General features: G+C 48.0%; 1 protein-coding gene across 2 annotated transcripts in view; it reads right to left on the bottom strand.

The window, feature by feature from the left end:
- Nucleotides 1-398: 398 nt before the first annotated feature.
- LOC134624235 (glutamate receptor ionotropic, kainate 5-like) overlaps nt 399-12,260 on the bottom strand; it is a 205,449-nt gene continuing 193,587 nt past the window's right edge. For both annotated transcript variants that reach the window (XM_063469197.1, XM_063469198.1), the window contains 5 exons: nt 10,891-11,056; nt 9,122-9,347; nt 4,931-5,059; nt 3,675-3,796; nt 399-1,838 (listed from right to left, as the gene is read on the bottom strand). In XM_063469197.1, the coding sequence (XP_063325267.1) occupies nt 1,077-1,838; nt 3,675-3,796; nt 4,931-5,059; nt 9,122-9,347; nt 10,891-11,056 (1,405 nt within the window). In that variant the 3' untranslated portion in view covers nt 399-1,076. The remainder of the gene's footprint in view (nt 1,839-3,674; nt 3,797-4,930; nt 5,060-9,121; nt 9,348-10,890; nt 11,057-12,260) is intronic.

Genomic DNA, 12,260 nt, shown 5'->3' with positions numbered 1-12,260 from the left:
ATTTATTCCAAACATGAGTCTATATATTGAACATCAGAGGGCGGCACCCCTCCTACAGTCACCCCACAAGTCGATATCAATAATAATAATAATAACAAGAGAATCAATAATGTCCTGCTGATCTGAGGGGAAAACTGAAAACATCAGGAAACACACACACACACACACACACACACGCACACACACACGCACGCACACGCATTTTCTCTTCAGCTGCTGCTTCACTTCCTGCATGTCAACAAACTATAATTATATATTTTGTAATTGTAACTTTATATTTTCTTTTGTTATGAAAGGAAAAAATGATAACAAAAATAAAATAAAACACAAATATAAAAATGAAAAAATGTTATAAAATACAAATAAAATTATTAAATGATAAAACAAATACAGACGTGTGTAACAACTGCAAACAAACACAGAAACAGAAACTGCAGCAGCTGTTCGTTCATTTCATAGTAAAAAAGGGAAAAAGTCAGCAGGTTGTTTTTTTTGTACAGCAGGTCCAAATTATTCAGTGATGGAGCTCAGCGCCGCCGGCAGCTGACCTTTAGAAATGAGACAACTCGGCGATCAGATCGCTGTGACATCAGCTTCAGGATCGGGACGAGGAGGAGGAAAAGCTCCTCTGATTGGACAACAGGACAGGAAATACAATCACAAACTTAGTTTTTCTTCTTCTCCACTTTGTGTGAGTGTGTGTGTCTGTAGCGTTTCGTTTATACAAACACCTGGATCAGTATCAAACCTCAGTGAGTCCTCATTGCTCGGCATGGAGCGAGATGATTGGCTGAGGGCGGGTCGGCCTCAGACAGTCACTTCCTGTTTGTCTGCTTTAATCCAAAAGGTAAAAAGTCCGTGAGTAGTCCTTCATCCTCCGAGCGGGTCAATCCGCTCACCCCCGTAAAGGTTTGGTACAGTCCACTGACGTGTCTTTGCTTTACTGGATGACCCCCACAAAGGGGTCAGAATGGTTTCCTCCATCAACCCCTGCTGAAGGGCCAGTTTAGACCAATACAGCTTTGGGGTCAATGAGTAGTTAGTGACCTTTGACTCCACAGACTGCATCCTTATGCTCAGTTGTGCCCGCTGAGTAAGTCTGTCGGTGGGTGTGTCGGGGTCTTAGTGGGGGGCAGCGGCCGGGGCGGGGGCACAGGTTTGTTTTTGGACCGCTGCGGGCTCGCCGCACCCCCGTCGCTGTCAGCTCTGTCCGTCTGCATCGGGGGAGGGGGCGGCGGAAGGCGGGGCAGCGACATGGAGCCATGGTGATAATGGAGATGATGGTGGGTGCTGTGACGGGGGTGAAGGCCTGTCATCGCCACTGAGGGCGGGACCCGGGAGCAGGAGGAGGCGGAGGAGGACGAGGAGGGCGGAGGTGGTGGGGGTGGGGTAAGCGTGGCCGGTCGCAGGCTCTGGATCCGCCGGCACTCCTGGCAGATGCGTACGTGACTGCAGGCCTGCAGGAAGCTGCGCGGGGGGGCGGGCGGAGCCACCAGGGCTGACGCAGGAGGAGGGGTAGCGGTAGAGGTGTTGGTGCCCAGCGGGTCCTCCAGGAGCCTCTGTGGCCCCGGGCCCAGATCGGGGCATCCTCCCATCCCTCCCCCGACCCCTGCCAACCCGCCCGTCATTGGGCCGGCGCCACTGTACAGTTTCCCGTTGCTGAGACGCATCTCTCGAATCAGGCGGATGGGGCGGGGACCGGCCAGAGCCAGGCGGGACGGGTGACGTAGGACTCTGCCCCCAGTGCTGGTCAGGGGTCGGCGGCGACGGGATCTGGAATTCTTCTTACAGGATACGGCATTACGGAACTCCGTCAGCATCTCCTGACAGACGGAAACCTGAGAGAGAGAGAGCAAAGGCACTCAGCTACACCCTTCACACTCTGATGGAGGCCCCCCCAAACTCCAGCTACACCCTTCACACTCTGATGGAGGCCCCCCCCAAACTCCAGCTACACCCTTCACACTCTGATGGAGGCCCCCCCCAAACTCCAGCTACACCCTTCACACTCTGATGGAGGCCCCCCCCAAACTCCAGCTACACCCTTCACACTCTGATGGAGGCCCCCCCCAAACTCCAGCTACACCCTTCACACTCTGATGGAGGCCCCCCCAAACTCCAGCTACACCCTTCACACTCTGATGGAGGCCCCCAAACTCCAGCTACACCCTGAAGCTTCACATGTGTTCACTTCACCCCGCTCTCGCTCAGATCAGACTCCGTATGAAGAACTTTCCCATCTCTGAGTGTTGGATTAGATTTTATTCCCCACTCTGTCTATCAGCTGCTGGGAATAAAAGGAAGCAGTGGACCTGGAGCTGCACCTTCTCCTTGTTACGTGCAGACTGGACTTCTGCAATTCTTTGGTCTAAACTTTGGTCTGGACCAGGCCTCACTTTATGGTCTCCAGCTGGTCCAAAATGCAGCTGCTCGTCTGCTAACTGGCACTAAACGTTAGGAGCATGTAACCCCAGTTTTAGCCTCTCTACACTGGCTCCCTGTTCCTTACAGGATCCAATTTAAACTCGCACTTTTTGTTTTTAAGGCGCTTAACGGCTGAGCCCCTTCTCACCTGAGCTCATATTTATTTATGCTCCAGAGAAAACCACGCGTTCCAGTTAAAACCATGTTATCCACGGACTAAACTTCTCATTGTGACAGAGCCTTGTCTGTGGCAGGTCCAGGACTTTGGAATAGTCTTCCCTTAAATATTAGATCTGCACAAACACTTGATCGATTTAACTCGCTACTGAAGACACATTTTATGGTCTGGCATTTAACACCACTTTAACGCAAACATTTTGGTTTTAACAGCCTTAGTTGTTGTTTTAGTTGTTTTTATTGACTTATTTTATTTATTTGTTTTTTTCTATATTTTACTGCATCATTGTTTTACATTTTATTTGTTTTAGTGGTATTTTACATTGTTAAGCACTTTGCGCAGCATTGACTGTTTGGAAATGTGCTGTATAAATAACCTTGACCTTGTGGAAGTGTAACACCAGCAGGTGGCAGCAGCAGCTCATTGTGTTGGCAGGAGCTGGTTAAAAAACATCAACTTAAATGTATTTTTCAGTCTCATGTTGATGGCTGCTGGTGGTTCGCTGCCCCTCCTGCTCCAGCACCGCTCAGATGCATCGTTTTATTCTTTTAAATATTTGTAATCTGTTGATGGAAGTTTTTAAATGACCTCAGGATTTTGCTCTTGTCATACAGAGTGTGTGAGCTGATGTCTGCAGGCAAAGAGAGAGTTTGTGCTCGCGGTAAAGACCTGAGCACGTTTGTATCAGTGTGCAGATGCAGTGTTCACATCTGCCCAGAGTTATCTGTAAATGTGTGTGTGTGTGTGTGTGTGTGTCCTATAATCTGCTGCTTTTAAAGCAGCCCGAGCAGAAAGTCAAACAAACGACAGATAAATGAAGAGCAAATAAAGGTCAGAGCAGCAGAGTGAGCTCACAGGGCCGATGTGTGGAGAGAGCCTCAACTCTTCCACGCTCTGATTGTGTCTGACCTTCAGCTTCTCTTAAGACACGCCCCTTTTCTCCTAAATTCCTATTATAAACGAACATCTAAGGCAGCGCTAATACGACACACCAGGTTTAAAAACATAAGTGCCGTTTACTCTGGAGAACCAGCGTGTGTGTGTGTGTGTGTGTGTGTGTGTGTGTGTGTACCTCGTCCGTCTCGGCGGTGCGGCGTGTCGACCACACAAACTCCATGATGGCCACGAAGACGGCAATGATGAGGCCGCAAATCAGAACCACGAAGATCCCGCCGATGTTCTCCATGCCGAGCCCTGAAACGATGGACACATCACAGATCGATTCACCTACACCTGTCTACCAGCCTGAGGATTGTTTCCAAACACAGCGCGCTCTCCATCAGCAACAACAGGCCAGGCTTAAAACAACCTTTATTTACATCGGCCATCCCACCGAGGCTCAGCGTCACCTGTTCAGGACCGCTCAGGACCGAGACGCTGACCATGAGGACACTCGCACAGATCCTCAAAGCCTTTTCCTCTCCCTGTGGGACGAGATGCTCCTGACGCCTGTGTCAAACACACCATCAGTATTACCAAAGTCTCAGACTCTTTCAGGTGTCTGTCAGGTCGTCACACTGCCAGCAGCACCTGTGTCAGCGCTAAAGCTGCAGCAGCACGTCTGCTGTTCTTCACGTGAAGAAACAGGTCGCAGTCAGACGAGCTGACGGTCGCCACGGAAAAACGAGTCCTTCAAATCCGGCCGGTGCTGGTTCACCTTTACCAAAAACTTGCTTTGATTGCAGATCGCTGCGGTTCTTTATAGTTGGCATGGAAAACTGTAACATGTCAACAAAACTAACTCACGAGCACGGGCTGGGAAGTCCTTCAGCCCTGAAACGAGCACGCTTCAAACGACGAAGCTCATCGCTGTTTGAAGTTTGAATGTTTGAAGTTTCAGGGCGATTACACATGTGTCAGCATCTTTAACACAAACTACGAGCCAGCGCACACACATACACACACGTGTGTTATTTTATACTTGTGGGGACATCTCATTGACACAATGCTTTCCCTAGCTGCTTACCCAAACCCTGACCCTTGACCTAAACCTAACCGTAACCTAATTGTAACTCTGACACTAAAACTACATTTTGATGGCATAAAATGTGGCGTGAGACGCCTCAGGAGGAGGAGACAAACACACATAGATCAATAACGGCGAAGGCGGAGGACAAAGTCATTTGTTATATCGATGAGGAAAAGACAGGCGGGCACAGGAAATGAGACACCTGATAAAAACTTCCTGTTTACGTGTCGTGTCATCATGGTAAGACTTCACTGGCATGAGGGAGGAGCACGGCTGTGTCCTCGGCAGGAATCTTTCCATCAAACAGAAACAGGAAATGATGTTTTTACGTTAAATGATTACGTTACGGTGACACTGACCTTTGGCCCTGTGGTCCTCCTCTTTGGGGCACTGTCCTCCCTCCCACCAGCGTCTCTTCAGGATCTCCAGCCTGTTGCTCTCCTGCAGCTGCAGTATTCCCAGAGTGATCTCGTCTCTATACGGAGAGCCTGACGAGGAGCAGAAGTCATATTCAACAACTAAAGACACACATGAAACTACTCAACCATGGCTAAATGACACTATACGAGCCTTACGACGTGTCTGCCGTCAATCTGAAAGGAGGTGGAAGAAAGATAGGCTTCAGATATCCTATGACATTCTTTGTAGGAGCCGCTCTATACCAGAACTCTGTTAAGGCAACTAAAGCAGCTTTCCTATCAGATATTATTGAGACTAACAGCCACAACCCCTGAATGTTATTCAAAATTTTTAATTCAGTGATAAATCCCTGTCCTGGATCTTCGAGTTCGGCCTCCCAGGCTCTCTGTGAGCAATTTGTTAATCATTTTATTGGAAAAGTTATATTACTGAAGGCTTCACACGCTCACTCTCTTGTGTTGAATCCTGTTCTGTTTTAGGATGCATGTCCACCTTTTCTCACTTTGAGCTGTTATCACTGCCCACTCTTAAGGGATTAATTGAACAATCGAGAAGCTCAAACTCTATGCATGATATCCTTCCATCCCGCATTATCAAGGAAGGTTTGAGGAAACTGGGCCTTGCATCTTATTTTTAATGAATTTATCATTGTTAGTGGGCTGTGTCCCGACTGCTTTTAAACATGTGGTTGTGCACCCTGTGCTTAAAAAAAAGTAACCTCGATCAGAAAGACCCAGCAAATTATAGGCCAATCTCTAAATTTCCGTTCTTATCAAAAATTTTAGAGAAAGTCGTCTTTCTCCAAATACAGGCCTACTTAGTTGCAAATATATCACTGACAAATACCAGTCTGGCTTTAAGCCACAACTTAGTACTGAAGCAGCCCTGCTAAGAGTCTATAATGATCTTCTTGTATTTGCTGACTCCGGTCGCCCTGCTGTTTTAGTTTTATTGGATCTGTCTTCAGCCTTTGACATGGTTGATCATAATATTCTCTTGAGGAGGCTAGAACATGTTGTAGGCATCAAGGGTTCTGACCTTAACTGGTTTAATTCTTAGTGCCTCCATTCTGTCTGTGCTAGTGCCCGATCTGTACTCTGTTATTGACTTATGTTGTTTCTCCGTATTACTGTGAAGCACTTCGGTGTGCCTTCGGGTTTTTAAACATGCTATATAAATAAAACTGTATTGTATTGTATTGTACTTCCAAACAGGACGACCGCCAGCAGGCGTGTCAGAAACACTGAGCAGACCCAGACTGAGCTCATCCTAAACCTGATGCTGGATAAACGTGAGCTAAACCTTGACATGGATCAAACCACCAACCCGAGACTGATCTAAGCCTCTGTCTGCCTGACACACACCACCTGTGTCCCTGACAGAGTCCACTTTCAGCTTTCAGGCGTGTGATGTCTAACACTGTCCTGCATTGGTGAACTTTCAGAGCCTGCACAGATTATCAGAAGAGCCTGTGGATGGATGAAACTTTTTATGGGTTTATCTTGTTCATCGAATCATGTTTGCATGACCACACAAGACAAGGTCATCGTTCAGCATCTGTGGATTTCTGTTTCACGTCTGTGGGAACCAACCAGGCTGCATGTAGCTGCACTCGGTGTCGCGGCATCCTGATGCACTAAAGTGGCTTTGGAGACGAGCTGCCGGCTGGTGTTACTCTTTCAAAGGCAATGAGACAAATCCAGTCTTAGGTGGGCTGTGAATGAAAACAGAGGGCTGGTGCTAACGGCGGAGCTCACCTGCTCACCTGTCATCAGGTAAACGTGCTGATGTGGAGGTGGCTGCTGCTCTGTGGGGGGCTTTTAAACATGTTCTCATAAACAGCGACACAACGACAACGCGAGCAGCTGCACCTTTTATACAAATCGCCGCTGCTGTCGGTAGTCTCGTTTCCACCGGAGCTCCAGATGTGTTGGAGGCAGCGGGCGGCGACACCGGAGCTCCGGACGGGAACCTGTGCGGCAGCACGATGTAATCCTCTAATCTCTCCAGACTGCAGGTTGTTTACTGAACAGACTCACGTTCAATCCTCAGTAAAGATCTATTGACAGCTTGCAGGCTGACACTTATCAGCAGACACGCACTAACTGAACCCTCCACGCCGTCACTGCTGCTGTTTCTGCAGCCGTGGGTCAGCAGAGGTGGCTTTGATTGGCTTTAGGGACAATAGGCAAAGCATAGACTGTAAACACAAGATGGACACAGCCTCTTTGACAGCTCTCACTACTTTGTTTTTCAGCTCGGTGCTCTACGCATTTGCTCTGTTCCTTATGCAGTTTTTTTGCAGGTTGGTGAAACACTAAGCCCTCTCTAAGATACTCGTTTTATACTGGATCATGTGATGGACCTGCTGTCAAATAACCTGATCAGCTGCTAATGTATTTGCTCTGTTCCTTGTTGTGGTGACGGGGGAACCCGACCGAGCCCTGCAGCCACGCCACCACAGCATTTTGCTCCTGTAGGGTCTCCTGGGCAAACAGCCGGGGCAAGGGGCAGATTCAATCCAAATCCACAGACTGTGGGTGTGGAGCTCACCAATCCGGTCACATTTAACTGTGTCATGGTTCATCTGACACTTTAAACCTGCCCTGAGGCAAGAGAATGTTTGTTTTCATCATCAAACAAAAGGCAATAATTTAATAACAACAATAAACAGCTGCACTGACACATGTTTATCTATTTTTAAACTACAGCAGCCCAGTTCTACAGCAGTATAATTTTTGACCGCTGGATGGCAGTAGAGGCTTCTGTATGTTATTCAATCCACAGTAGAGTGTCAGCAGTACCCCGCCTAAACAAAATCCACTCAGATAGAACTGGTCTGGTTTCCAGGCCCCGCCTTCTCTTAGTGACCCAGCTCATCACTCAGACGTGCTTCAGCCTTTCCTGTCAGCAGGTGTGAGCGAGTCCTGTCAGGTACGCAGCCTTTAGCATAGAGCTCGTTTGGTGCTCATTAGAAGGAAAAGTGAAGCTTTGGTGCTGAAACACATGAAACGTGACGGCAGAAGCTTCAGATTAGATTAAACATATTTGTTTTACAGACATCGATGGATGAGCAGCGCTGGCATTTTCACTGCTTTATAAGGCGCATTTATTATTCTGAGGATCTGATTTCAGCATTTGTGTCCATGAAAAGTTCTTTATAATGAAATATTTCACACACAGTGTGTTCACGACATTCATCCCTCTGGCAAAAGGAAGTGCCAAATCTTTCAAAGTAAAAGTATTTTGTTTTGGAGAGTTGTGCTGCAGAACTGAATGGTGCGATACGACCAGCAGGAGGAGCGCTGGGTCACGCAGTATGAGTAATGTCTCCCTTACTCCACCCGCAGTGTAAGGGGGCGGGGGTGTCGGCTCCAGCTGGAGGCGCTGGTCCAATCCCCGCCCGCCTCATACAAGTCTGCGATGGGTGAGGAGCTGTACAGTTAAAGCTAGTTTACTAGGTAAAGGGCCATCTTCCCTTTACTTACTCCTGACTGATTCTTTTCAAACGTGCGATCAGCTCGTCGCTGTGCTACAAACTCTTTTGAGTCTGGGCCGTGTGTCGTTGATTGATTCTGCCTGCTCCTGTCGTACAGCCAAACTCTGCTCCCTCTTCACTCCTGCACAGCACGCTGTCGTGCTCTCGTGTGTTGTGGTAAAAATGTGTTGATCGTTTGTGTCTCTGGACTCTGAGCTGATATCAAACTTCCTGATTCTGCGGTCATGTGACTCGCTGAGGATTTTGTGTTTTGTTGAGGTGTCGGTGGTTGAGTTACACTTTGAGAGAGGGAACGTAACAATTAAACCAACTCCTGTGTCGTGATTCTCCTGCATTTAAATTGAATGGCTCCCTGTGGACGCCGCCGTCTCGATGCTCGTGTGTTAACAGGCCGACCGAGTGACGGCGGCTCTCCTGTAAGCTGCTCGTGTCTTTTCTGTCACTGTCAACATCTGTTCCTCCTTCTCTCCATTAACTCTGCTAACTGTGCGTTAACCAGGATCACCTGAGCTGTCAGAGACCTCGCTAACAGCAGAACAGAGTGATCCCAAGTTATTTAACACCAGCACTCAGCAGCAGGGGGCAGTCTACCTTGGCTTGTGGTACCCGGTTAGCCCCTCCCCCTCCTCACCCAGAGGCATGCCGATGCCGTATCCTTTGGTGTCCAGCAGTCCTCCGATCTGCGTGAGGTTGCAGTTGAGGCTACGGTAGTACTCGTTCATGGTGCTCTCCATCAAAAAGGCGTACTTGGAGTTGAGGACGCGGGCGATGCCCTCTTCTGTGCTCTTCACGAACACGCTGGGCTGCTTGGAGTACATGTAGTTCCACATCCGCTGGTACGTCTGGTACCGCGAGTTCTGCAGGAAGAGAGGGTGAAAGGACAGTTGTAGTGTCTGAACATGTTTTATGATCTGTTTTTGTACCACATGATGTATGCTTACAGCATAAGCCTACTGTTTTTATTTGATTTGGTTGTTTCTGTGGTAAATGCACTTATATCCTGTTTCTCACTATGAGCAGTCTGGCTCGAGTCCACTGGTTCCTACTGAGGACATAAATCTTTAAAAACACCTTAAATATATATTTCACTTCTTTAAAAGGATCGATAATTTCCTCAAACAGCTGGTGTTTGGTGCTCTGCTGAGGGTCTGAGAGCTACACCCGAGTTACCATCAGTTCAGTGAAACACATGAAACAGAAGGCTGCATTTCTTCTAATGGCCACTCGAGGCAGCCTCCAACAGTGGGTCCATGCCCATAAACGCCCACGTCAATGTTTCTGAGTGTACGGTAGAAATAAACCACCACTTACTGAAAAACTACATTACCAAGGCTAAAAGTTTGCATGGTTAGGGGCGTGGCCTCTGTGACTGACAGGTGGCTGTAGCCGTCTGCTTGCCTGAACTGGACTTTGGGAGCATTTTTAAATATCTGACCAATAATCTGGTCATGTTATTACTGGTTACATCATTCCAGAGATAAATCATCTGGATGGATTCATGTCTCCTCCCAGGATCAAACACAGGATCTTTGTCTCTACACTTCCCGGTCGTTACTTCCGATATTTAATCTTTTTTTGATTCTGAAAATTCTCATATGTGAATGGAAACTGCTGCTGGTCTGTCTGCAAATGGATCTACTGACATTCAAATAACAGCTGACATTAAGGCCGAGCCTTCACATGGAGAGAAGTACTCATCCATTATTTTGCTCATCTTTAATAATTTACTCTACTATTGTATATAATAGTTTCAAAGTACACCCAACGTACAAGTTTGGATGCTCTTTAAAGTGTGCAGATCTCATGAACTCATATTTTATTGAGAACAAAACACAGAAAAGAAAAAAATGAAGCATGTAAATAAAAATCTGAGCTTATTTTGAATGCGATGCCATCAACACGTCTCTAAAAGTTGGACAGGTCCATGTTTCCGTCACGGCACCTCAGGCCGCTTTACAGCATCCTCCATTTGTGATTTTCTTCACCTTCAACCACAACCAGCTGCTTCTTCTAACCCCTGCAACCTCCTGTTGGGCGTCTTACTAACGTCTGTGGGAGTTTGGAGCGCGTGCTGTCCTACAGACTTGGCTGAACAATCAGCCTGCATCAGCAGAACGCTGCGGTTTTAAAAGCTGCCTGACTCTGAGAAACACTGAAGACTTCTTATCAATGCTGCCGTTGCTGTTTGGACAAACTAATGTCAAACATGGATTTTCCTGCAGGTGTAAAAAATGATTCTTGCCATTTATCTCCATTCACATCTGTTCACCGATGCTGCACCCCAGGCTGGACTGCAGCGCACTGTCATGCAGTGAGATTAACAGGAAGTAGAATCCCTGAGACCGACTCTGTGTGCCTGAGATGACCGTATGGGATGGCTGGATTAAAAAATAATCTCACCATGAAGAAGGTCATGGTGGAGCCTCCGTGGATGGTGCCGTACTGGATGTTGGTCTGGTCCGCCAGATCGTCCGGAGACTCGATGGGCACCTCCATCCTCTGGACCGTGAGAAATGCTGCCAGGTTGGCCGTGTAGGACGAGATGATGATGAGGGTGAAAGCCCACCTGAGGGAGGAGAGACGAAGACCTTTATGTTTTTACCCTGTAGCAAAGCCCCACTCTTCCCCCTCGCCTATCTTCATTAAGAGCTGAGAGAGGAAAACGCAGCAGAGAGACAGATGGAGGGCACTGCAGGAAACGTCAGGAGTTTTAGGTAAAAATCATCAACCTAAACATGAACTCGAGCTGCAGCAGAGACGAGCAGGACGCCTCTGCTGCAGAGGAAATGAGGCGGAAGTGATGAGCAAGGGAATTAGGGAGGGGGGAGAGAATTAAAGAGGAGGCAGAGAGGAAGAGATGAAGCAGAGCAGAAACTAAATGAAAAGCAGTCCAGCAAATACAGGAAAACAGACTCGGGGCTCTGGTGATTGGCTCGAGGCCGTGATTACTTCTAATGTGCTGTGTTTGCACAGAGAGCTGCGGGAAGTGGAAGACACACTCTGTGGTGTCAGCGGAGACGAGACCCACGACTGCGACGGATCTCGTTTTCATTTACAAAAAAAATTAAACACACAAAGAAATGTTTTTTAAAAGATGAGCCGATGAGTTTCAGGGGAAACGTCAGAGCTACGTCACCAACTCTGTGTTGGTCACCACACATCAACAAGGCAGCTCCCCGAGCATGCTGGGTAAAAGGACCATGGCTTTTTAAAGGTTTGAGGTTATATGAACTGAGTCAGACAGAAACGAGTTCAGCCCAGCGAAGAGTGAGGAGCTGCATGAAACTAAATCTGAAGCAACAAGGTTTAAAAAGAGCAGCTGGTGAAGCAGAGAGGAGCGTCCAATCAGCAAGTCTCTGTGTGTAAGACCAGAGCTGCACGTTTAGCCAGACAGGCTAACCTCAGACAAAGAGTCTGAGGCGCTGCCTGCCAGTGCGCGCTTCGGCGTTTGCAGCAGAACACCGTGATGGGTGCACAGCAGGAGCTGCAGGAAATGCCACCGCGTCCTGAGGAATCTGAGATTTTTAGACGCTGCGAGAAGGAAACTAAAAACATGTGATCACGTTTAAGCTAACCTCCCTCCCTCTGATGGCCTCTTTGCTTCCACTTTGACTGAATATGCAGCGTGAACAGCGCAGCGAGCCACTCGTGAGTTTTTCTAAGGCTAAGTGCCAGACGAGGCTGAGAGCTGTCAGAGGAAAGATGCTGATGGCCTCTCCAGTCCCTCCAGTATCACTCCACCATCTGTCTGACTGCAGCTACTGGGACTG

This window comes from Pelmatolapia mariae, linkage group LG3_W (assembly GCF_036321145.2).
Source record: "Pelmatolapia mariae isolate MD_Pm_ZW linkage group LG3_W, Pm_UMD_F_2, whole genome shotgun sequence".
NCBI lineage: Eukaryota > Metazoa > Chordata > Actinopteri > Cichliformes > Cichlidae > Pelmatolapia > Pelmatolapia mariae.
Note: the sequence above shows the minus strand (reverse complement) of the source record. Positions and strands in the feature narration are given on the sequence as shown.